We start from the raw sequence: 26,494 nt of genomic DNA, 5'->3' as shown, positions 1-26,494 counted from the left end.
CGTTCCATTATTATCTCATAGCGTGGTGAATGTGCAGGTCACAACTTGTCCACCAGAGCATTTTGGAGTTGTTGGGTTTTATATTTGATGAGGGGAAACCAAGAAATCCCATTAGCCTCTGTACCCTAGCTCTGAGTAGCTTGCAGCTCGGCTCCGCCGTTCTAAAAAAAAAGCTTTCACCGACAATTAAAGGTAACGAACCTACTCCTAAAACTATAGGAATTATGGCAATGGGCCAGTTTGCCAAAATGTTGAACTATCCCTTTAAATCCTGTCTCAGGCGTTAGAAACATTGGTTGATAGTGAGGCAAGTCTATTACATCCCAGAGAAACAGCTCAAAGGAAGGAAAAACAGTGACATCATGTTGATATATTTCCAGCTCACTACAAATTTAAAGAGATCAAACTGTCCTGTAATAAATGACTAAATAAGAAAAAATAGGTTAGAGTATGATGTGTATGACTATGATGTGTTTTTGCCCACAAAATTGTTGTATTAAACAGCATCTCAGTTGCTTTGATTAATTCCACCCTTGTACTTTCTGTACTTGTGAATATGCTCCAGTGAAGCATCAAGTGACAGAATGAGGTATGTTAATTGAGACATGTCTTGTAAGGAAGCCCTGTGTCAACATGACAGACCTATTTCCTCTGAGGTTCACAGTCCTTGATAATAGTCCTTGATACATTAATTATACATCAAATAAGCGCAGCTTTTTTAAAATGTAAAATATATGTAGGCCACATGATGTCACGTGGGTGGGGGAAGGAAGGATGTAAAGAGTGGGAGTCAGGGGGTGGGGGTGGCGTACTGTAAGCACTATAGAACAGCAGCTCCCCTCCGCTTGACACTTGGTTGTAAAAACAGGCTCGTGATGATCATCAACATGCAGTGAAATGCTAAAACTCACCTGGCTGGAATAACTGAGCACAGCCCGGAAACCAGTGAAAACAACGTGCACAGCAGGTGACAAATCACTGGCGATGCACGCGGCGTGTGCAGTGTCTCACTGTGGGATTGTAATGAAATCGTCAACACGGTCGGTGTCTGACAGATGGCACTGTTTTTCCTAAAATCGCGGGACTTTATTGTTGGTCTGCAGCCGGATTTGAACTTTGGAGCTGACCTGCGCGCCTCGGTAAACTTTGTGCACAGCAGCCAGTGAGTGAGTTGAGTGACCAGAGCGCGTCTGCAGCTTTCACCTCACGTCCGCACAGAACTCTCTCTGGCTCTTTGATCTGTACTCTGAATCTCTCAGTTGTTGAGCACAGCGGGAATGGAGCCCAGCGGGATCTTGATAAAAGGAGGCAAAGTTGTGAATGAAGACTGCTCCGCGATCTGCGACGTCTACATTGAAAATGGGAAAATAATCGAAGTTGGACGGAATCTTCAGATCCCAGCGGGAGCGCGAGTCATCGATGCCACCGATAAGCTGGTGATCCCGGGCGGCATCGACACGCACACACACATGGAGCTGGCGTTCATGGGCACCAAGGCGGTGGATGATTTCTACATCGGTACTAAGGTGGAGATATGTTTGTTTACATCGCAGCAAAAAAAAAAAAAAGACCAGTACCAAAAGTACCTAAAAAGGGAAAGTTGAACAGTCAGTCACCACAATGAAATTCATGTTACAACTTTATTTTCTGTCTTGACTTATATCCCTATTATTATTATTTCTTTATGTATGTATTTATTTATTTTTTATGTAAAACCTTGTCCACAGATTAATCTCTTCTTTATACGAGATGACTGGGTGGCTAAACTTTCCTCCTGTTTTTATTTTTTTTTCCGCTCAAACATGTAGCTGAATAATGACACTGCTTGCGCAACTGGAATATTATGAAATGGGTCATGAGGGTCTGCGAAGTAGCTACTTCCTAAATGATAGTTTTGTCACTGCTACACAGCGACCAGTCTAACAACAACAACAGATGCAACATGGATTATTTGTATCATCTCAAAGCACCATGTTGCGTTCACGTGTCAGTGTAGGAGGAAGGTCCCAGACCTTTTAGGCTACTGCAGTAAACCAGAGTAGAAATACTTAAATCATACATTCACATTTTTAAGTGAGTAAAAAAGAAACTTTAAGAGCCAAAAGAAAAATAGAAATAGAAAGGCCCATTAATAAATGGTGTTGTTGATCCTCCCAACCATCAAGTCTTAATTTCTTGACCTATCTTGACCTTTCTGGCCATATTTTGTACATTATTAATAACCTGAAATGCCAACCTGCATAATAAAGAAATCTAGAACCTTAGATTGGTGCGCCTTAGATCTGTCAGTTATCCCTTCTGTTAATTTGTCCACACTTTGCAAATAACTCATTAGCAGGCAGCTCCACTAGCGAGTCATAATGAACCAAACACCAGTCTGCATGTGTCAGCTTTATTAGAAGTGTGACAATCACTTGTTTTATAATTGATGTGCGAGAGCAACATGAAGCTGCAGCTGCAGAGGCCAGAGTGTTCATGTCTGAACACATCAGTCACAACATTGCAAGATGAGAAATAAGAAATGTGTGTTCGTCACAGCAGATCCTCAACAACACAGTGTCTGAATCTGAACTTGTGAACTTCATCAGATTTATGCTTTGTTGTTGTTGGACTACTCTGTTCGATAGTCATCTGGCAAATAAAATGCAGAAATTCTGGTTTTGTTCTCACGGCTTTATGCAAGTTTTCTTATCTAATCAGAACTCAATCATCTACTGATCAGGAGTCTGTGTTACTCAATGCCTGACTGGTCATTACTGACAGATACAGCCAGGTTTACAAACAATTCTGTTATCATCTGATTTCCGACTAGTATTGGGTAATGTGCTGATAAAGATCCCACAGGTTACTGCAGTGTGCTGAGCAGTGAGGTGCAGAAACAGCCACAGAATTGAAAACAGTGGTTTAACATATTGACTCACTCTACATGTCAGGTCTGTTAATAGACTTGTTATATCACTTTGATCTTCAAACTTTGATCATTATCTATAAATGTCATGTCTTTAACCTGCAGCACATACTCCAGCAGTGTTTCCATATACCATGTTATCACTGACAGAAAGTGGAATGATGTTGGATAGTGTTGATGCTTTGATCAAACATCTCCGATCTCACACTATATCACACAGCTGAAATAATTTGATCTTTATTTTATGATTTTTTTTGCACCTGGTTCGCTGTTTTTTGTGGGGGGGGTTTTCAAGTTAACCTTTAACTCATTTCTGTGTGTTGCTGTGTTGTGTCACCAGGCCGCTCTAGCAGGAGGGACCACAATGATCATGGACTTTGTCATTCCCCAAAAGGGCAAGTCTCTCCTGGAGGCCTATGACTGCTGGCGCAAGACGGCTGACCCCAAAGTTTGCTGCGACTACTCGCTGCATGTCGCTGTCACGTGGTGGAGTGACAAGGTGAATGAGCGGATAACTGTTAATAAAAACAAATCAGTAAATAGGCTGCAAAAGGGAGTACATTTACAGTTGGCATATGTTTCTATCCAAAGCAAAAAGGCTTTAAAAAAAGCTTTAAGGTCTTTAGTGTCACTGCTTTAGTGAGCATAGTTGAAAGCGAGTACAGTGAGGTCCAAAAGTTCAAATTTGTCTTTTCCCAAAGTACAGTAGTAAATATGCAATACACCACAACTGCAGCAGCAGATAGATTTTATAAATATCAGAGAGTAAAGCTTAGAAATAACAAGTTCAATACCTGTATGACATAGGAAATAAAAGAGTTTTCATACTGTCCCTTGAACTCTCAGTCTGATGGAGGCAGTTCAAACTCTGAGTGGCTTGTGGGTGTGAGGTATCAGTAGCCGTGGGTTCAACCTTTCCTGTGTACAGCACTGTTAAATATGCTTCTCCAATACCTTTTTACCTCACCAGGTCAAGGAGGAGATGGAGACTCTGGCCAACGAACGAGGAGTGAATTCTTTTAAGATGTTTATGGCCTATAAAGACGTGTTCATGCTGGCGGACTCGGAGCTTTATGCTGCCTTTTCCCAGTGCAAGGAGATCGGAGCCATAGCTCAGGTGCATGCTGAGAATGGAGATCTGATAGCAGAGGTTAGTATGAGCAAATGTGATCTCTTGTTTCTCAGCGTGGACAGAGACAGAGCAAACTGAGCCAAAAGGGTTAATGTTTAACAGCAGCCGAGCAGATTTCTATGTAAAATCCAAGCACCGTGAAATAGCACAACAACAGTAATGGAGAATTCAGCAGATATATGGTTGGATGTCTACTGACACTACAGTAGAAATAGGAACAAGATATGATAAAACAGCAGGTGTGTTCAGCAGAGACTTTCCAACCTGGAGAATGAAGACTGACCCAGAAACAGGCCTCTTTCAACATGTATTTAACATACACAGTGTAATTAGCACCATGAATTACTCCAGATTTTCATTTCATTCCATTTATTGTTTATTTGACTAGGACAATGCACATTAATGAACAATTGGTCACATGACATCATGTAAATACGCCGGATTTAGCTCAGAGCTTGAGTACTGCTTCACAATCTGGTCTTTAACGGGAAAAGCCATACTCAAACTCATTGAATCTCTCTATAAAAAAAAACCCTGAAAACTTTCAACAAAAAATCATTCTCTTATCATCACTGTGTCATCCTTACACAGCATAATCTACTGAGTTGTGACAGTCTTATCACCTTCAAATTTGCATGCTGTGTTTATAAGATTTTGAACGGACTTGCACCTCCACCCCTGAGTCAGTTTTTTTGAACGCAAATCCACCAACGGTACAAACACTAGAGCAACTATGAGAGGAGACTGTGCAATTCCATTTAGGCGCACCGGCTCCTTCTCACAGTCTGCTATATCAGTCAGAGGCAGCAAAATCTGGAACGGCCTGCCAACCTCCATAAGAGACTGTTCTACTCTCCTTATTTTCAAAAGGCAGTTAAAAGACTGGCCGAAGTCCAACCAGACCTCTAATCATTTTTAACTGGACACACATAGCTCCCCATGCCATTGCATTTCCCAATTTCCTACTCTCAAATGTCATGACAATATCTCACCACTAGGGTGCAGCAAATGCTAGCAAAGCAGCTCATAATGTGGAGGACACAGGATTCCTGCTGGCACGTTGAGCTACATGTTTAGTTAGTATGATTATGGGCTGTTAAACTGTTTTTAGCACCTACAGTACGTTCATTTCTTGAATGATATTCTCACTCTTCAGTTCACAGCAGCCACACATGCACAAAAACACTGTTGATCTACTGTATTTCAACCACATCCTCTAGAAACTCTCTACCTTCCCACTTCTCTTTGCTCGAACAGATGCTGTCCTCTGTTATCCCTCCATCTCATTTAACCTTTATCCTGCCTTGTTGTTCCCGCTGGGACCTGACAGGGAGCTAAGAAGATGCTGGCCCTCGGCATCACGGGGCCCGAGGGCCACGAGCTGTGTCGGCCAGAGGAGGTGGAGGCTGAGGCCACCCAGAGAGCCATCACCATCGCTCATACTGTCAACTGCCCGCTCTACGTGGTCCATGTCATGAGCAAGTCTGCCGCCAAAGTGGTGTCTAACGCACGCAGAGACGGTGAGTGTGAGCTTACCACCACCTGCTGTTGAAGTGGAGAAGGGCAAGGGTGAGAGACGATGGGTTTATGTATGTCAGTATTTAAGTTGTATCAGGATTTCCTTAGATATTACAACAGATGGGGTGAGAGAGAGAAGTTTAAAGATAAAGAGTCTCTCTGACTGAACCTACATTTCGGCCAATTCTTTCTTCTCTCTCCAGGCCGTGTGGTGTTTGGGGAGCCCATTGCAGCAGGGCTGGGCACAGATGGTACCAACTACTGGAACAAAGAGTGGTCCCATGCTGCTGGCTTTGTCATGGGTCCTCCACTCAGACCTGACCCCAGCACCCCTGGCTACCTAATGGACCTGTTGGCCAAGTAGGTGGAAGAGAAAGTGTAGCAGGAGGCATGGTGGTAACAAATACAACCAGTGGAATCAAATCCTCACATTCAAATACTGTAGTTAGGGTTAAATGAATGAGACACACACTTTGTTTTAATGTGTTTTTAAGATTAAAATGTAAAAACAAACAGGTGTATCTCATGCAGCCAGTGGAGTACTATGATCCCACACTGATTTTGAGTCAATTTATCACATGACCTGGAAGCTATTGACCTAAAATGCTAATTTACATATACAAATGAATAAAAAATTACGTGTGTGTATAATTTTATGTATTTGGGATGACAGTGGAGAAAACACTGCAGCTGACATGGCTGAGTAACTCAACAGTAACCGTCTGAGTCTCAGTGACTCAGTGATTGTTTTTCTCAGCATCATCTGTCATTCATCTTTGTCCCTCATCCATTCATATATTCATTTATTATTCTCTGTCAATTGTGCTAGTGATGATCTCAGTGTGACGGGAACAGACAACTGCACCTTCTCTGTGTGCCAGAAGGCCCTGGGCAAAGACGACTTCACCAAGATCCCCAACGGGGTGAACGGCGTGGAGGACAGGATGTCTGTCATCTGGGAGAAAGGAGTGGTACGTCCCGTAATAATGTAACTCCTTGTTATCAGCCGCTGTTCATTACTGATATTTAAGTCTAAAATGGTGGAAATGGTGAAGCGCAGTAGCCGCTGCTAGGAGCTATTATGCAGTTTCCTGCCATTATCTGCGCAATTACACAGTTTGCAGTGATGTGGCAGAGGGCTGAATGAAAAGATTCATGAGAGAGGCCGACTGACAACATGAAGAAATTAATTTACTTTTAACTTAAAAGTCCCTATTTCCATGTATCGTACGTCAGCTTGATGCTCGTTACTGTGATGCACCGTCAAAGCTGATTACTCATCATGTAATGAGGCCAATTTTAAAGGAATATGAATAATTTAGACATCAAATCTTTTAGAATAAAAGAGACTCAATACCGAATTCTGGGCCCAAACAGGAAGCATTGTGGCTATTTTACCATACTATACTTTTATCATAGACAACCTCATGTACTTGAACAATAGCTCTTTTCCATGTCAGCATTAAATTGTAGTTACCCACATGTTCTGCATAGCACTAAACTCATAGCACTAAATCCATGACACATTACATTAAACTTAGACATCCTATTAGCTCTTCCTCATCCAAAGCACCAAACTGTTTTATGGCATAATCACCTGTCGTAAACTACAACCATATACATACCAGTAGAACAAGAAGCTACAGTATAATGACTTTACAAACGTGTCCATGTACTTAATTGGCTCTTATAGGAAGAGTTGTGATCCCATGGGCCCCTATAAGCCTCTACATATCTGTGCCAGGGGCCCATTGTACATTTTGGACTCCAGTGCACCACCTGCTTATATGAATTTATATAATATGGCGTAATGTTGGACTAAGAATACATTTACCCTTTTTTAAATGAATGAGATGCAAGTATTCTATTCTTTCTATATTTGTTTTAGCTGAAATATCAGTTTTTTCTGCTCTTCTACAATACAAACAGAAAAGGCAATAAACTCTCGGAGCTGCAGAGTGCAGACGTTGCATTTTCTTGCCATTGTTGTGAGGACGGTGTTTCAGCTCAGCCACCCCAAGGCCACTGGAAAGATTTCCCACATGCAACAGTGCTTACAAATCACACATTAGCTGACATTTCTGGCAGAAATGAGTTACTCGCTGCACAGTTAAACACTGACCTTTTGTCAGCTAATTCTGTGTATTGTTGTCATTCACTCAGAGCAGGTGCTTTGTGCGTTTCCTCTCCTCAGCACAGTGGCAAAATGGACGAGAATCGATTTGTGGCCGTCACCAGCAGCAACGCAGCAAAAATCTTCAACTTCTACCCGCAGAAAGGCCGGATCGCCAAGAACTCAGATGCTGATGTGGTTATATGGGACCCCAAGTTGACAAGGTGAGGACCCAAACTCTGGCCATTCAGCAGGCTGGGAGAAAGCTTTTAAAATACAGCAGGAAAAGAGAGCAGCACTCTGACTCTGAGGACAGTTTAAAAATGTATATGACCGTAATGCACATTCTTAATGCTCTCTTATCTCTCCACATGAAGTCAAGACATTTCTCCCAGTGCTATCAGCAGCCTCGACTGCAGATGGTGCTGCTGAAACACTGGGCAAACTTGAAAGCATGTCTTCAGGCTGTCAGGCGTTCAGTTAAATAAGATAGGGTTTTTAAGCTTAGCAGTAAATCATGCAGGCTATAGATACAGGGAACTAAAAAGAGAAGTGATATATCTTTCATCTTGTGCCACTGCAACACACACACACACACACACACACACACACACACACACACACACACACACACACACACACCAAACACACAAATACACACACACGTAAGCTGATTATGTCTGTGCTCCATCCAAAAGTCAGAGGATGTCATCACTTATCTATAGCTGCAATTTAAAGCGTAACACCGTTCACACATTCATGAGCTATAGTTAAAAAAAAAAAAAAAGGAGAGCGTCAGAATGATAAACTATATTTGGTTTTTTAGTTACTTTTTGGGGAAGGATTAAAATACACTTACATAAGGTGGATGTGTACGTACAGCATCAGTGGGACGATGCGGATGGTGGGTCATGGTGGGAATCTTAAAGATGACGAATAGTTCATGTGGGAGTTAAACCAATTTTCATTGTACAGAACGCACAATGTTGAGGTTATTTTCAGTACCAGAAGCAGAGTATGACAAGTGGTCATGAGATAATTGATCATCATATGGAGCGGATGCTGCACTGTGGAGCACACACAGGTACAGAGGACAGTTTGTCTTCTTCCAGCAGCTCTGCATACTGTAGCATATTCAGACTTATATAACCCGGAACGGCACTGCATTGCTCTGTTTGCTGTAAAAAAAATCTGGGCTGAGCCCCTCAGGGAAGACACTAACCACTGATCTGAGTTGGAGAAGAACACATTACGTCCCAGTGTTAATTGCTGTGAATGAATTCCCTGGTAACACACAGGAGAAGGCTTGTGTGAGGCCATAGAGGCGTTTACAGTATACAGTCCTCAGGGTTGTCATTCCTGGACATCACCTGTTTGCTTCACTGTTTGTGTGTACTCTGTGCCTGCCATGCATGCATGTCTGTAGATGTTGCAATGCCATTCAAGCATGAGAGCACCTCATGTTTGATTTGCCGCAGGAATTCATCTGTGAAACTGCGTAATTAATTGCCCTCAGTGCAAGTGTTGCTTCATAACATCCGGGACCAGGGGCTACAAACAGTTGCATAACCAGAGATGCCTGGGAAGCTCAGTTAGTTGCCTTGTGTCTCATAATTAGGCTACTTGAATAATGAGGGCACATCTTGTTTTTGTCAGTGCACACTAAGCATGGTGTCTGGCTTTACACATACGCAGGAAATGTTCAATAGGCGAATGGGTGAAAAGACGGCTCCATAAAAAAAGACGTTCAGTGTTTCAAGTGGCTGAGTCAGATTTATTTAGCTTTTCCCCAGTGGTTTAGTCCTTTACTCAGAAATGATTTATATATTCAGCATCATAAATTTGTACTGTGCAAAGGGTTTGATTTTTTTTTTCCATCATGAAGTGTTTTAATTGACTTTCCCTCTAAGAGATTTTGATATTTCCCAGAAACACTGATGGAAACGTATTTCAAAACACTTTGATGGAGCCACTTAATTTGAAGGTCCTTCTTAGCATTTATAAGTTTATGAATGGTTTGAAACACGCCATACTGTAGTTGTATGCAGGTAAGAGAAGGTATTAGTGGGTCAATAATTGGAGGTTGGTGTGTGTACAGATAATGTACAGCAACATAGCAAAACACAGCTTAACATTTTTAGGTATGATATGAAACTTTTCCTTAAAATATCTTAAAATGACCAACCCATGTTATATATTTGCATTATCCCAAATGTTTCTGACAATTCTGCAACCAGTGAATAATGTGATTTTTTAATCATTTGTCCATTTCTTTGGGTGTTTTTCACTTTACAGAAAACTGACTAAAAAACTGTTATTGGTGGTTTTAGTAAAAACGTATCAATAACAGAACAACACTTGTACTCAAACCCTCAGAAAAAATACAGATGTATCAGCAATGTTTAGATATAAATTCAGATTCCCTGTGAGTGGTATAATAAAATTTTATCGTATTATTATGCAGTGATGTAAAAGCAGCCTGTTACTTGGATATACAGTATACGGGATATTTTACAAGCTCATGTCATGTCATTTAATAATGCATGCAAGTTAATGGTAACCCAGTTGGCAGATAAATGTAGTGGAGTAAGTGTAGTATATCAACATACAGTATATCATGACTAGTTCTTTAGTTACATTTTAGCACTGGTTGGTTACACGTGGTTGGAGACGAGCGTTGGCATAGTACAGCTGAATGTGTTTGAGTGAGAGACTGAAAGTGAAATTTCTATCTTGTATCTCTTCATCAAAAACTCATTCATATTCAGCCTCCCACTCCAGCCTGCGCAGACAGTTTTTTTTTATATCAGGATCCTGACTGTGCAGCATTATTATGTGGCAGTGCTCATGCAGCAGCCTGCAGATGGATGCCACAGTAATGTAATAAGCAGCGCTGAAAATGTTGAGGTGCCTTTTTTTATTGACTAAAAGAAGCCTGGGTTTTGTGCTTAGTAAGCCTTTCAGAGAAGAGAGCATCACATGAGTAAATGTTATATAAATAATCCATTATATTGCTTGCTGCTGCAGAGTAAGTGAGCCGCAGTAACTTGATGCTGGGTATGAGTACATCTTGGCCTGATTCAATCAGTTTCAGATTAGAAGAGAATGCATTAAGACTTCACAATAGGTTTATGTTTTCTTCCCTTGCAGCTTGGTATTCAGAAAGCATGTGGTAATCGCCTCACATATCACACAGGCTGCATGTGATCTGGAACTTTAGTGCTGATGCAGCTGTTTCTTTTAACCTGTGGTCGCATCTTTGTGTCATGGTAGGAAAATATCGGCCAAGACTCACCACCAGGCCGTGGACTACAACATTTTTGAGGGCATGGAGTGCCATGGTGTCCCTGTCATCACTATCTCCAGAGGCAAAGTGGTCTATGAGGCGGGTCAGCTGAAGGTGTCACCAGGGCACGGCCAGTTCATCCACAGAAAACCCTTCTCTGAGTTTGTCTACAAAAGAATCAAGCAAAGAGAGCAGGTCAGTCACATAACACTGCATCTAGTAAAACATGCTCCATAATGTCTCACTATTTGCTGTTACATGAGCTTTCAGCCCATGTAATAGCCGTTGTGTTTGAGGTGGATGAGGTATTTTCTGGGAAAATGTGTCCAGCCAAGACAGTAACGGCCACAATAATGATGATTACATAATAACAATAACAATAATCACGATTTTTACAATTACTTTGGAAGTAGGTATTGAGCAGGATCACAGAAGGAGAGTAGATACTGGACTATAGTGTAGGCAGCTGTTTGCCAACAAAGTTTGCTATTTCATCGTAAAAAATAAATTGTATTATGATGTATTTTTCTGGTGGTCCAAAAAAGGTCAGTTAATTTGGGTTGACAGAGTCACTGCAACTGGCCTAGAATTGGAAAAGTAGAACTTGTCATAACTTTACACTTGAGCCTTTTAGTTGCTTAAACAAACAAAACAGGTCAACATCAGGAGAACACCAAATGAGTGTATTCCCTAATGTTGAACTATACAGAACAAGATAATAATAAGTGAATAAGTGTATTGTCTTATGTTACCTCAAGTTGAGCATATTAGCCGATGATGCAAATGCATCATTTCTGAAATTCAGATATACTGTAGTTGAATTTGAAGCAACAAGATGAAAACATGGACAGAAAGGTTTGACTTCACCTTTCTCTGTGCTTTGTGTTTGGCCGGCAGGTGGGGCAACCTGTAGCTGTGGTCAGACAGCCGTATAAAGGCAACATCATTTCTATATGAACAACTGACCAAGAACGCTGAGCTCCAGCTCTGTGCCTCCAGAAGATCTTGCTGATGAACCTGTTCCGAGAGGTTTCTACATGGAACTGTCTTTAAAGTATTTCTGCAAGTCATTCATACATGGTCCAGTCATTTGAATCACCACATGCAATAAAGGTGGAGGTGTTGGCCTCCAGGTCAACTCTGATCAACACGTAGGTCAATGTCCTGTTTGCAGATAATATCTTTGTTATATTTGCTCAACCGTGTGAGTTTTCCAGGTCAGCTCTGCTCAGTGGATCCCTTTCTGCTGCTGAAAAATCGTATTTGCTCTAACATACATTATGCAATCAAGTAATTCACTGTAAGGAACGAAAATAGGGCTTATGCATGATTTCATGGTTTAAAAAGAAAAAAAATTGTGGTGATTAGACAAAAGGATCTTTCATCATTTTTATATTTGTGCATATTGCGTTATAAATGATACGTATTTGTGTACGATAAAAATACCAAAAACATAACCTTAATCACCAGTTTCCTTCGTTCTTTTTTCCTGAGCGTTAATTTCCTCCCTCTTTTTCTGGAATGTTTGTTGCCATTGGTAACAGGACTGATGTTTCTCACCCAAAAGCATTCTTCCCTTTGATGAAATATTCATTAAAAATGCACTGACATGCGTGAAAGTATTAAGATTTACTTTGTTGACCCAGATTGACTCTGTATTTGCATATTCAGCAGGATCGCACATTATCATATGCACTCCATCTATGCCCATGTATGGACTGTACTCGTTCCTTCCTCGGTAAAAAGGTCTGTGGCTGTCACCGCGCATCATGTGGCGGCTTCCTATTGGGCTGGCATGCTGGCGTGGTATTATGCCACAGGGCCAGTGGAGACATAATGTGAGCTTATCAGGTTGCCACACGGGTCAGTGGCAGCGTGTGAGTCACAGAAGGCCTACTCATGCTTGAGCTGTACCACTTCCTCCTTTCCTCTTGTCTCTGGCAGGGGAAGGATGGTGTGGCGCTGGCGCTATTGGATCGTACAGTCTCAGCTGAAATGTGTGCCCTACTGGATTTAAGCCACTCATCCCTACATAATATATACAGTTCAAACGAGTCAATAACAATGTTTTTATTATTATTATTATTTTATTTAATTATTGATGATTAAAGGGATAGTTCAACACTTTGGGAAATTCGCCCATTGCCATAATCCCTATAGTCATAGGGGTAGGTTCATTACCTTTACTTATCAGTGCATGTTGTTTTGAGATCCGCGGGGCAGAGCCGCGAGCTGCTCAGTGAACACAGTGGAGGTTAACAGTACTGGTCCCCTGTCCCTCATCAAACTCACACAATACACAATCCAACAACTCCTATACCTACTACTACTACTACGTTTTTTTGTTTTGTTTTGGGATTTTTTATTTAACATGGAACCGGGATTTTGGTAGTTTTCTTTTCTTCTTCTTTTCTTTTGAAAATCTACATCACATTGCAAATTATGCAATTTAATCCTTTCTGGAACTGAATTACTTACTAAGGCCTTTAAGTTCCCTGGGGAACATCAACCACCAATGGAAGGTCACCTTTACACACTCTTACTGTAGTATATACATGTACCACAACAATACTGGGAATAGCTTGACTGTATTTTTCAAAGTGGAGCATACAGCCTAACGCTGTAGATGTATGGAGAGGATAGTGGCTGTTGAATGTTAGTTGCAGGTCGGAGCTTCTCGTAGGATTTTGAAATTTCTTTAAATCAGAAAAAAAATTACTCTTAAAAACTGGAAAAAAAATTACTCAGTGGACAATAAGCTTCATATCAGGTTGCATCTGCAAAGAAAAACATTAAAAGAGCTGCTAGTGGAGGCAGCCCAGGGACAGTGGTATAAGCATACATGATATTTTTTACTAAACACTGGCCTGAAAAAAACAAAATACAAATGAGTGAACACATTCCCCACATGATGTTGCTTTGTTGGATTTGTTTTTGCTTTCTTGCAGTGATATTTGCAGTGTTTTACATAAATTTGCTTTGTTCTGACTTGACTTTGCTCATCCCTAACCCACCATAGGCCCCAGCTCTGGAGCTGTGTTTTTTAGTTTTTATGTGGGATTCACTGGCTCTATCCTTTTTTCATTTACTGTAAGCATTGTGATAGTAAAGTTGCCTTTCGTGGTAACGTTGATTTCTTTTTTCCCAATATCTAGTTTTCCACACACACCACATCTTCAGTTTAAACTCATCTGTTTCTTTTTGATTTGTATTACGTTGATATAGCTATTAACTTTCACATAACTTTCTTTTCTGTCTTTGTTTCCCCCCTGTGTTCATTCCTGAGGTGGCATTGTTAGTTTTGTTTATTTTTTGGTTAATTATTTAATTTTCATCAATTTCTACACTACCCTGTGCCATATATTTCTGTCTTTTGTGATTTTTTTTTTTTTAAGTCTATCAAAGAAGTGGGCGAACCGGAGAACCCGGAGAAAACCCGTTTTCGAGAAACATTCATCTTTAGGTTCAAGGATGTTTTGTTTAAACCTTCATGGGTACAAGTAGAACATCACAAGATAACCTATACTGGTGGGGTTTTTTTTTTTAAGTCTATCAAAGAAGTGGGCGAACCGGAGAACCCGGAGAAAACCTGTTTTCAAGAAACATTCAACTTTGGTCTTCACGATGAATGCTTTAGGGGGACGGGGGGAATTTGTTGGAATGAATCAGCACATTGGTGTTGGTGGTGCGGGTTCAGGTGTAGGCTGGGGTACCAGACTAGTAGGTGGTGTTGGAGACGCAGCAGCAACACGACCTGAAACATTTTCCCAGTGCTGAGAAAAACCTGGCCACTATGCACTTACGATTTTTGGGCCCATTGGGGCCATTCAGATTCACGTGGAGAGATTTCAAAAGAACCTCATCAAAACCTGTGTTGTATGGTGCTGAAGCAACCTCTGCTAGTTCTCCTAGGGTGTTAAACTTCTCGTTAATGTCTTTCAGTACGGCCTGTTGGACATTTTTCATCCTGCCCTTGTTCTCAGCCTTTGCCATCCAAGTCAGTTGGTGGACTATATGTTTGATGTTTCTGTCCTGTTTGGATCCTTTGGTTTTGGATAGGGCTGTAATGTGCCTCAGGAGCAGAACGGTCAAGAGGTCATTGGGCATCTCCTTATGAGATGACACTTTTGGTTGGTCTTTTGGTTCAACTTCCTTTCGTTCAGGGACGGAGAAAGCACTCGATGGAGATTCCACAGGAGGACTGTAGAAAGTAACTCGACGTGGTGAAGCCCTGTCCATTTCTCTGTTACATTTTTCCTCAGCAGACTGTCTTCCGATCAAAATGCGATGACAAAATGCGTCTACACGGTTCTCGAAATGCATGTCATCGATGTCATCATTGGTCGTGGATTCACATGATGAAGCTGCACAAGGAGATGTTGTTGGATGTGTTGAAGTCTGCCTGCTGCTGGCTTCAGGAGGAACCAGCTCCATGTTTTCATTTTCCTCTAGTGTGGTCAGCATGGTTGTGATCGTGTCTTGGATTTCAGTGACTGCACCGCAGACTTCTTCACTGTGAGTTGATTTTTCTGTTGATGAAAACTCTGTCTGTTCGGCCGTTTGCTCTGTGTATGATTTATCCGAGAAGAGAATCGGTGAGAACCTTTGAAATTCTTTTTGGACACATTTGGAGTTGCGCTCTTTGGTGAGCCGTGAGGAAAAAAAGTTTCTCAGTATGTCAACAATTATGCCCACATTAAAATGATGTGGTGGTGAGCTGCTTTCTTCACTGCATTCAAGAGAATTTTGATTACTGGCATAATGCAGATCGTCTACTATAATTTCGACTATATCAGATGCTGTATCCAGAGCTCCGTCATAGAGGTCAGATGTTGAAGATTGGTCCTGCTCAGATGTTTGGCTAGCCCATTTGACAAGAATGTTAGCCACATCTTCAGTGGCTGCGGGGATGGATATCTTTGATTTCACGCTCTGAGGTGATGGAAATGTCTGAACTGTTGAACCCACTTGGCCACTGAGTGGTGAGGTAGTAGAGCGGTACTGACACCAACATGGTTTGTGGCAATTGGATGTAAGCTTCATTACACATCCTTTCAGATATTTGACAACATGGGATACCATTCCATCAGGAGGCTTTGAGCTGGACATGGACAAACTGACGGCATCGTCTACTTGCCCATCAGGGCAGTCGATGGCTGCAGATGCTATGCAAATCACCTTGTCTGAAACTTCTTTCTCGACTAGTGCTTTCAGTTGTTCAATGCTCTCACATTTCTCCTGTGGGACATTAAGAGCCTCAGCAAAGCCACTGGACAGAGACTCGCCCACAGCTGCATTGAGGCTCTTCAAAGATTGTCTGATAGTGTGATAAGGTGATTTCTGAGCGACCATCGGTTTGATGGCCTCCAGGACGAGTGTACAGATTGTCTGAAACAATTCTGTACACAGATCAGTCAGCGCCATTGTTGTGGCTAAGTCAGGAGTTCCTTGAATTATCAGACTCCATTGTATGGGAGAGAATCCCTCCACATATGTGTTGATTATGGGCAAAACAGCCTCTGTGGTGAGGTTTCTGTATTTGTCCATTTCGTCCAATTTAGACAGGCACATTGTTGTCAACTACAGTAGCCTATTTATCTAGCAAACAAAAGTAGTAAGAATTCCCACTGCTGTGTTTGAAAAATCCTTCCTGCGCTTGTAACACTGAAAGAATATGTGCTGTGGTCGTCACGGTATTCCTTTATTTCAATGTTCCAAAAGGTGATGTCATCGAGGCTATGACATCATAAGATCATGTCCAGTTTGTCTTTGATGTTTCATGAACTCCATCATGTGACACGTGTCCCTCCATATGACATCATTAGAATGATGACATCATTAGAATGGTGACATCGTTGGAATGATGTCATAACCGCCCCACCCCCGACTCTACCCCAGTTGCTCAGGTGTATTGGTTATTGGGCAGGTTATTGGGGTAGAATTTCTTTTTTTTTTTAAACAATTTATTTATTAACATTTTTTCCATACAGTTTACAGCATCAGTAACAGCAGTATAACTTCAAATGCCACCCAAACCCACCCCCCTCCCAAATCAGGCCCATGGGCCAACTCTTGCCTTAATCCCTAATAATAAAAATAATGAAAAATAAATAAATAAAATAATAACAGTAATAATAAAGTAGATGATAGATAAATACAGTACTTAAGTAAATAATAGAAAAATAAATTAAAACCATAAAAAATATAAAGAAAGTACAAAGCACAGTAAATTACATTCAACAAAGGTCATGATTCGCTTGGACTTACAGGTGTGATAACAACCAACAGCAGCCAACAACTACCACTACACCATTGACAGTACTCAACTAGTTAACTGTGAGAAGTTATCCAGATATGTTTTAAAGTCACTCCAGCTTTTTTCAAAAAGATGGGGTTTCTTTTTCACATTGAACATAATTTTTTCAGAGGCCATGTATGATGCAACTACCTTAAGCCACATTGAGACAGTGGATGGGTTTTCACTTTTCCACAGTATGGCAATACATTTATTTCCAGCAATTAGGGATAGCCTAATAAAACGTGTTTTCCTTACCCTGTTAGCAGGTAAAACAGATAAATCCCCTGGCAAAATCAATCTTGGTGAGTGAGGAATCTCAATCCCTGTGATGCCCTTGAGTGCATCCAGAATATGATCCCAAAATTGTTTCAAATTTACACAGTCCCAGAACATATGAATAAGACTTCCTGTTGCGACCTTACACCTAGGACAAAGTTCAGAAATAGTACCGTACATTTTATGGAGTCTCTCTGGTGTGAAATAAATTCTGGGGTAGAATTTCTTAATTGCAGCTGCCACATGCTTTACAAAGACTTTCTTACCTGAGAGTGGCATCAAAGTAATTCCTGCAGCTCTTCTCTTGCAGTCTATAATGGAGCAAAACTTCAAACTGAACTCTGTGACACATCCATGTACCAGGTGGGAACATTAGCACCTGTGCGATACTAATGAGCAGTGACAGTATGTAAACAGGAGGAGGACAGTGCTGTTCACTGCACATGTAGGGGACTTCTGTCTGCGATTATGTAAGCAAATATTTCTGTTGTACTCTGCAGGGGAGCATTAGAGGTAAAATACCAAAGTCTGCCTTTGTGTGTTACAGTAGCTTAGTAGAAACTGTGGTGCTCAGTCTTACAGAAATGAAGAATTAATACGTAATATGATTCACATTGTCTGTGACTTGTAACCAATCTTTGAGGAATAAAATTAAGGAAGAGTCTCTGTAAACGCCTTGAATAGTCCCAGTATTTCATAATAAAGTATTAATATATTTAGCTTGTTGTCATTGTGGCTTTAATCTAAATGTATGCAGCGTACCCTGCTATCTTGTGGATTATACAGTTTGGAGAGATCTTCAAAGACTCTTCACATCTGCTGTATTACATAATGACATCGATGTAATTCGTACGTAATGTTCCTTTGAAGGGAAAATGACTTTTCTAGTTGCCATCAGTTTAATGGTCTGTTGGTTATTATCAGTGCGAAGGTGTTCCTCCTATACACCATTCTCCATGGTTACCATTACTGTCAATTGACAGACCAACCTGTTATATAATACGATATAACTTAATGAATCCTCATTTACTGAATACAATGTTATAATATAGGTAGAATAATGTATATGAGTAACGTGACACATTTGAGCAGCACATGTTTATTATTATAAATATTCACTTAACAGAGAAAATATTCAAAAAAAATTTTCAGCTTTTTAGTCTTAGTTATTTTGTCACCAAATTGAGCATCTTCGTGTTAGCAAGTAAAAATGAGTTTATGTATTAAGATATTCACCAACAAACAATGGTTCACCAAAGTCATCACAACTGATCCTGAAGGGACCAAATAATTAATGGCAACAGTTGTTGAGACTCGTGGTGGCTGTGGAGGAAAAATCCAGTACATCAACACTTGTGATGAGACTTATTGGCATCATTTCACATAGCTATACACTCGCTGTCTGTGTGTGTAAGAGAAAAGGAAAGTAATGACATGAGGTAATAAAACTGAGGGCTGACTGCCAGGAGCTGTGTGGCAGACATATAGGCTCCATGAGTGTCCAGTCCAAGTGGTGTTTATTACAGGTTTGTTTTCTTGTTGTCTAAAAAGAAAACACGTCTGGAGGTAGATGATTCAACACAAGAAGAGATGAGAAAGGTGCTTATGTCTGTCTCATTCCAGCCTTAGCTCATCAAAGTCAAACTATTCTTCTGCTACTTGTGAGCACTTCACACACAAGGGCTTCTGATAAGCCCCATCCACTACCAGTCATCCAGAACATTAATTATTTTACATTACTGTATCTGTGCTGGTCAGTTTACTGTGTGTGTCATTTTTCAGCCCAACCCCAGTTATAGTTACAGCTGCAAACAGTTTTACATGTCTCTGTCTATTACCAACAATATCCTGTAAGGAGCACAGTACAGTAAATGTTCTTCCTTACCTCCTTCTGTAGTGTTGGGATCGTTACACATGAAGTTATGTGAGGTACTTAAACATAGCATCTGTGTATACAGTCAGAAGCTGTACTGATTATATTACTGCACTGACTGAAGCACAGTATTACGTACATTACAGATCAGCTGTCTGAAAGAATTTAAGCGTATGTGCTCTTGTGTGTAAGGATACAGCAGTTAAACCGTTCCTAAAGGAAGGGCTGTTTGAAAGCAACTCCAAGCTCCTTCTGCTAACTTAGGGTGTTAATCTGAATCTACTGCAGGTGATACACTGACTACACTGCAATACACTGTACACATCTCACGTCTATAACCCTGAACATCACTTGACAATTCGTAATTTCAGGCAATTACTCAACAGTGAAATAGCCAGTCCGTACTGGTGTTGGTGCTAGAAAATAGCCATATGATCACCAGAGTCATTATAATCCATTTCTGCACATCATGGATGGAGCCTGTATTATAGTATATAATGGTGGTCATACATACTGTAAGGTCTGTAGCATCACAGTGATCAAAAGCTTTTTCCATACAGTAGCTGTTAGTCTGACCGACTAAAGGACCATTGCTATCGGTACTAGAGCCTCTGGTGTGACTGAAAAAGTCATGTACATAGCAGAACAGTTCCTTTCCTCACACGATGCCTTGTGGATCCTCTTTGGGACGAAAGAGCAGTGGGCACCAGAAATGGGCCTGATGAGAGAGGAAAAAACAAACAGAATATTTGAGATGACACTTCCAGCTTATTTTTAAATCATTTCTTGTGGTACAGTATATATGGTATTACAAACCTTAAGGATGATTGATGTTAGGCTGCAGGTGGTTTTCTCCTTCCTCCTTTTCAGTCTCTTTCTGAGGATTTTGGCGTGCAGGTACTCAACTCTGTCCTCCGCTGCCGTGGAAAAGAATCGCTCACAGACCATGAGCCTCAGCTGGGACATTTTGGCTGCCATCAGGGCCATGGTGACCAAGGTGAGCAGGATGACAGCCAGTGGGAATACGGAGTTGTAGAAGAGCAGCCTGGGTTTAGGAAGACACTTCTTTTCAAACAAGGTCACAGAGTAGGAAAAGTCTTCGTGTTGGTTTTCCTCAGTGAACGATAAACCGATTACAGTCGCAATCCGCTGCAAATAAAGGAATGAGTGATCAGTTGTGGCTCTGACAGAAATAAATCTTAAGATAAAATAGGCTACAAACATACTCTACTTACTTTAACGCTCATTAAAAGTGGGACATGAAACGGTTCCAGCTCTGATAACTTTGTTGTTACAATATCAACAAAGCAGTACAATAAAGCATCCACTGTTATAAATATGACCCAGACTAGAAAATGAGCAGCAACTGAAACGCCAAACTTCAGCACAGTTCTCCCCTCTTTGCTGGTGGGTCGGGTGGAGGGGATGGTGGTGTACAGCTTTTCCTCCTCTGGTGTGAGGGGGAGGATGTGAGGCTTTCCTTCCCCCTTCTGCTTCTCGTCAAAACGAACAAATCTGCTGCTGATGAACCTGTTCTTATATTTCATGTCACTGCAGTACCTTTTTACGTGCAAGGCTATGAACGTCATGAGAACGAGGAAGCTGATGGCAGGAAACATCCTGTCTGTCACCGAGGAGATGTTACTCACAATGGCCTGTGCATATTTCACAGTCTCGTTCAGCCTCTGCTCTGCCTCACTCAGTTTCTCCCTGAATTTTTCCGACTCCAGTCTGGGTGTAACCTTGAGCTTGGAGTCCACGTTCACCACTCCCAGGTCTGTAACCCCTTTGAGGATGCTCCCGATCCACTTCAACATCTTGACGTAGTTACTGAATGGAGCAGTGATGGCTTCTTTCTTCGCCTTCAGGTTGCAGATCACACTCCGAAGGAGGCCCGTTAGGTTCTGCAAGGTGTTGTCAATATTTTTAAGGACCATGAGGCTGGTGCCAGCGGTGAGCAGCAAGTTCCGACTCTTCTTCATGAAGACGGAGATCACAAACAGGGTCCCTAAGCATCTTACTCTCTTGGATAAGAAGAGAGCGACAGTCAGTAATGTCCCAAAGCAGCCGGTGATCCCTCCAGCCACTTCTGTCTCATAGTCCAGGTGGAAGAGGAGGTAGAAATAGAGCAGGGTGCTGAGCAGGAGGCTGGAGAAGCTACAGGTCAGCAGGAGAAGGAGAGTTTTCTGAAAGCTGTCCCTTTTACCAGTGGTGAAAACATCCAAAGCCTGGAAACCAACATTTTCCAGGCTCTGTTTTACTGCAGTCCATGAGAGCAGCATCCTGCAGATAGTGTGGGAAAACACTGGAAACTGGAGACCAAATTTGGCAAAAACAGGGGATAAAAATAAAAAGTTTGGTTTCTCTACGAAAAATCTGTAGTTTAAGAAAATCACAAGCACAAACTGTGCTGCACACATCAGGGTGTCTAGACTTATGCATGTTGTCTGCAGTCTCCTTATATATAGCTAAAACAGGAACTTCTCTAAAACCTCACTTGTCATATCCTAGTCATAGCTATTTTTTTCCCCCTAAAAGCAGAAGCAAACACTAGCTAATATGAGGCTGGATCCTGGCGGTGTGTCATACTGCTTTTGGTCTAAAACTCTGGTATTGTATTGAGGATTTTGCTCCTATAAGTACAGGTTACTTGGCATGATCCAGCCACAGCAAACTTAATGAATGCTATAAAATATTAAATATGATAGGTGGCAATGAACGGCATTGAGACATGAGGGTGAGAATCGGTCATTCATGAGATGATACTGTCATATTGGAATTTGAATATAAAAATCAAGGTTGAATTAATTCATAGAGAGACTGTTTCGTAGAATACAGGTCAGAGTTTTGAAAAGGGGAAATAATCATCTGATGTACAGTAGACAGCAGGTTTCAGACGTCAGCGGCTTCACCATGAAAAGCTGTGGTGAGGTTTTTTGTTTACTTATAAGGCATGAGAAACTGTTTCATTCAGAAACTTAGAATGTAATGTAACCGTAACATGACATGTTAATGTCCATCATCCCATTCTGGCACAGTGAAACGTGTAACCTATATCAATTTTGGGATGCTTTTGGATTATCAGAATAACATCTTCTATATAAGCACATAGGCTCATGTCAACTAATGAAATTTGAACATTTAAAATTTTCTATATGAAAATGTAAATTTAAAAAAATTGTGTGTGTGCCTATTTTGTTTTTAAGTTTTAATATTCAAACTTAAAACCTCTGAAGACAGATCATACTGTACTTAAATAACACATAACACAACCACAAACTACCTCAGCTGCTGTATGTTACGTGACTGTGATCAGCTGTTGGATTGCCAGGCATTATAACATGCTGACACATTTCCCTGCCATACTATAAAAGGTGTGTAGATAATGGGGGGATGGATAAATTATTGATTTACGGCATCGTCATTGTGAACATGTTAGCATTTAGCTTAAAACACAGCTGTGTGCAGGCTGACAGAGCTGCTAGCAGGGCTGTAGAGTTGTTATTTTCTGGGAAGTAGCTACATGTCTTCAGCCTTCTGGTTTCAATTTCAGATTTCAACCGACTCTGCATGACTAAGGTTCAGCTGAGGATAACAATGTGCTTGTAACTTGACCCATCCTCTGGTTTAACGGTCTCAGGCTTTGGTTTTTTATCGACTTGGTGTATTTCTGTAGAGATACTTATATCACCCAACACTTGGCATCAGTGTAATATCATTTTTTATTTTTAATTTGAAAAATAACTTACATAAATCTCTGTACTCAACCATACTTAACCAAGACATAGCCTTGGCATTAACACATTGCACCAAAAAGAGAAAATTAAAAGGCATTCAAAAGGATAAATAACATATGTCTTTGTCATCATGTGAGGCATTCTTCCTGTTCCAAAAGAGTCTATCAGTCTATCAATTCATGGTAGCTTGTTTATTCAAATTCTGACATCTAAATGTATGTACAATGAAAATTGAAATGAAAATATATGCTGTAGCCTGTAACAGCGATAAGGTTTTCTTGAGCATTAAAATGCATTATCGTCGTATGGAAAAGGAATAATGCCTCAATGCCTCAATTTCATTCAGACATACTGCAACTATAAGATTCATATACTTCCCAGACATGAGAAGTATTTTCAATTACTAAAAATAGAAAATAAAAAATAAACTGGTCTTGGCTTTTAAATAAAACTAACAAAAATATAGTAAATTAATTTCATTTTCATTAAAACAAGAAAAAAAAACATTTTCTGTGGCAATATCCCTTGTTATTTGAACTTGTGATTAGCTCATCTTCACAAACAGTGCCTGTAAAATTAAACCACAGCAACACACGTCTCTTGCATGTTTGCTGCCTCTTGATTAGGTATAGACCTCTTGCTGTACCAATACAGATTATTTTTGCATGTTCGTCAACAATACTGGAATAAAATACACTTGCAATCACAACTGTTTCGTAAACCTCCATTAAATATAAAATATTTTCCTTGTCACTTTTTTTTTTCTCAAAAACCTGAAAGAAAATATGACTTTTGGGGGTGGAATGTTTTTGTTAAAACTTTGATAACTGGCCGTGGAAGACCAAGAACTAATTTGCTGTAGAGTTCAATTTAAGGGGGAGGGAGAAAAGTAATGAAGTTGACATGCACTGTACAAGAAACTGCAAAAATTCCAAATATCATCTTTATCAAAACATGCTGAGTTACTGTAAGGTGTGCCCAAGCCATGTTGCAGAAAATCCTTTTCAACATGCTTGTTAAACAAATCAAATCCAAAATAAAATACATACTGAAACAATACAGAACTGTAAAATAACCAACAGTCCTAAAATCTGGACAATATCAGGGGACTGAACAATGGTAGCAATGAATAGTACAATGAGAGGTACCCTGGGACAAGGAAGAAAGAGAAACATGTACAATTTGCACATAATGTTTATCTTTATAAGGCCTGAGCCTTTTTACAATGAAATAAATAATTTACATTTATTTTCATTATCACTTTTTGTCACATAAACATTTTCTGTTAAATAACTCCAAAAGTTTCCTTTAAGTTTCCCTTATCTGCATGTCTGCAAAACACAGACTCACGAATGGTCTAAAGAATGATAAACAATGTCTTTTTTTTTATCACGATGTTGCATTCACTCCCCTTGAAAACCATGCACTAGTGAAATTTATCTTTAAAAATAATATAAATTGTTGAAAATGGCTGATCTGTTTTATTTATTTTTCATCTTTTTTGCAAGTTGCAGCCTCAAGAAAATAATTTTCTTTTTTTTTTATTCAGCTAAATTTGTGTCCATGCAAATCAACTAAAAAGGAAAAAAATATTTTTTTCTCATTTAATTTTCATACAATATATCAACAGAGAAAGAATGATGGTAGATTGTACATCTTTTTCATGGGGTTTGGGTTGTTATTGTTAAATCTGGAGTGTTGATGGTAGCCACTTCAATATTGCCTCTGATTAATGTCGAAGTCTTTCTGGTGATTTACCAGTGCGGTTTGATTCAGTACATAAACCTGGAGTGTGTGGGGCATTTCTTTTAGGTTTTGGGGGAGTGTGGACACAAGCTGGGACACACCTCACCCAAAGTGATGGTCTCCAAAACTCCATCTACACAGCTAGGTCTGTTGGCGTGGCGTGACCAAGCATATGGTTAGAAACACTATCACCCCCTTCAGATACAAGTACATTGACATTTAGAAAGAAAAAAAAAAAAAAACCTAAACAAATGAAAAAAAAAAAAAAAATCAAAGCAAAACATTTATTTTCATTCGAAAAGGGCTTCTGTAGAACTCGTTTAGCGGTTCCCAGTACTGACCCCCATGGCTTCGAATTGGATGAAAACCTGGAACTGACAGATTCCTCGTGCTAAGGAGTTCATTCCAGCTTCCTCCAAACAACAACAACAACACCCGGCAATCCCGGCCGCCAGGCGCTTGCAACACGCTTCGCCATGTGCACGATGTGTGCGACGTTTTTGCTCAAAACACAGGATCACGTTTGCACCCCTAGAAACAGGCTCAGAAGACACAACATCAAGCATGCAGTGTAACCGGGGGGCGTGACCTGTAATCGCAACACTGGCTGCTACAACAACGCTATCAGTCCACACGCTGCTATGATCGAGAGAAACTGTCCAGTGAGGATTGGGAAGCTCTTCTTGTCAGTGGGGCCAGAGTAGGGTCCACCAGTGAGGAAGGAGGAAAGAGCTTGAACCAGCCAATCACCATGTTGGACAGGTCCAGCTCATCTAACAGTATCTGAACTGCTCCCATGAATGATTTATGGTCCATACGTCCATAGTCTCCCCATACGATGACCTGCAGGGAGGAACACAGAGAAAAGAAACTTAGCTTAATTCAGTATGTTTCAGTTATGTTTTCATTTTGATTAGTGTAAGACTAATTAAAAGAGGAGGAGGGAGGGGATTATTCTCTTACCTGTAAAACCTTCCCTCCTGGACTCTCTTCAAACGGCAGTTGCTGCTGGTAAAGAGGATCCAAGGTTTTTCTTGCTACTTTTGTTTTCTTTTTGGCTATGCAGGCTCCATTCTCCAAAAGGTAGACCTTGACATATGGTGCTGAGAAGAGAAAGAGACGAGATGTTACAACCACTATTAGCCTACTCATGATTTATTTACATTTATTTACAGCCTGTGGTAAATGTGTGAGAGATAAAATCACCTGGCAGTGCCTTGGAACCTGGTTTTCCCACAAGGCCACGGGCTCTGATGATCTCCACTTCCAGTGCTCCTTTCTTATCCACCATGCCTATCTGGATGTCACCTGGACAGCAATCATACAGTAGTGATTAATGTGTTTTAATAGCGTACACAGGGAAAAAAATTTATATAAATAAATAAATAATAATAAATAAAAGGGACTGATGTTCTCACCCATTGGTGGAGTAGCCAACGTCTGTCGTCCAACCAGCTGGGCAGGACCCAGGCCATCCAGGAAGTCACTGAACTGAGCGTCTGAGGAGAGCCTCACCCCGGGGAAGATCAGACTGAAACACACACACACACACACACACAAATTAGAGTTACATACATGCTTCACGCTCGTTATGGTCATGTGGATTA

The 26,494-nt window shown here is 40.7% G+C and overlaps 3 protein-coding genes across 6 annotated transcripts in view; 1 reads left to right on the top strand and 2 right to left on the bottom strand.

Moving 5' to 3' along the window:
- Window positions 1-1,163: 1,163 nt before the first annotated feature.
- On the top strand, window positions 1,164-12,420 carry dpys (dihydropyrimidinase). Its single transcript, XM_083990106.1, has 9 exons — window positions 1,164-1,526; window positions 3,249-3,407; window positions 3,879-4,058; window positions 5,371-5,560; window positions 5,762-5,918; window positions 6,388-6,529; window positions 7,753-7,895; window positions 10,945-11,152; window positions 11,855-12,420. Exons 1-9 carry the CDS (start codon window positions 1,278-1,280, stop codon window positions 11,912-11,914), a joined length of 1,488 nt encoding a protein of 495 aa, XP_083846232.1. The 5' UTR covers window positions 1,164-1,277; the 3' UTR covers window positions 11,915-12,420.
- A 7,642-nt stretch (window positions 12,421-20,062) lies between these two features.
- Window positions 20,063-21,686, bottom strand: dcstamp (dendrocyte expressed seven transmembrane protein; the record flags this gene model as incomplete). Its single annotated transcript, XM_083989273.1, has 3 exons — window positions 20,063-20,122; window positions 20,221-20,553; window positions 20,640-21,686. 3 exons carry the CDS (start codon window positions 21,684-21,686, stop codon window positions 20,063-20,065), a joined length of 1,440 nt encoding a protein of 479 aa, XP_083845399.1.
- A 3,840-nt stretch (window positions 21,687-25,526) lies between these two features.
- Window positions 25,527-26,494, bottom strand: part of rims2a (regulating synaptic membrane exocytosis 2a) — a gene marked incomplete at both ends in the record, with an annotated part of 135,094 nt that continues 134,126 nt past the window's right edge. For all 4 annotated transcript variants that reach the window (XM_083990457.1, XM_083990456.1, XM_083990459.1 and 1 more), the window contains 4 exons: window positions 25,527-25,730; window positions 25,851-25,990; window positions 26,094-26,195; window positions 26,306-26,418. In XM_083990457.1, the coding sequence (XP_083846583.1) occupies window positions 25,527-25,730; window positions 25,851-25,990; window positions 26,094-26,195; window positions 26,306-26,418 (559 nt within the window). The remainder of the gene's footprint in view (window positions 25,731-25,850; window positions 25,991-26,093; window positions 26,196-26,305; window positions 26,419-26,494) is intronic.

The sequence above is a fragment of the Trachurus trachurus genome (assembly GCF_905171665.1).
Source record: "Trachurus trachurus genome assembly, chromosome: 16".
NCBI classification, from domain to species: domain Eukaryota; kingdom Metazoa; phylum Chordata; class Actinopteri; order Carangiformes; family Carangidae; genus Trachurus; species Trachurus trachurus.
The sequence above is the reverse complement of the archived record's forward strand: the minus strand, read 5'-3'. Positions and strand labels throughout refer to the sequence as shown.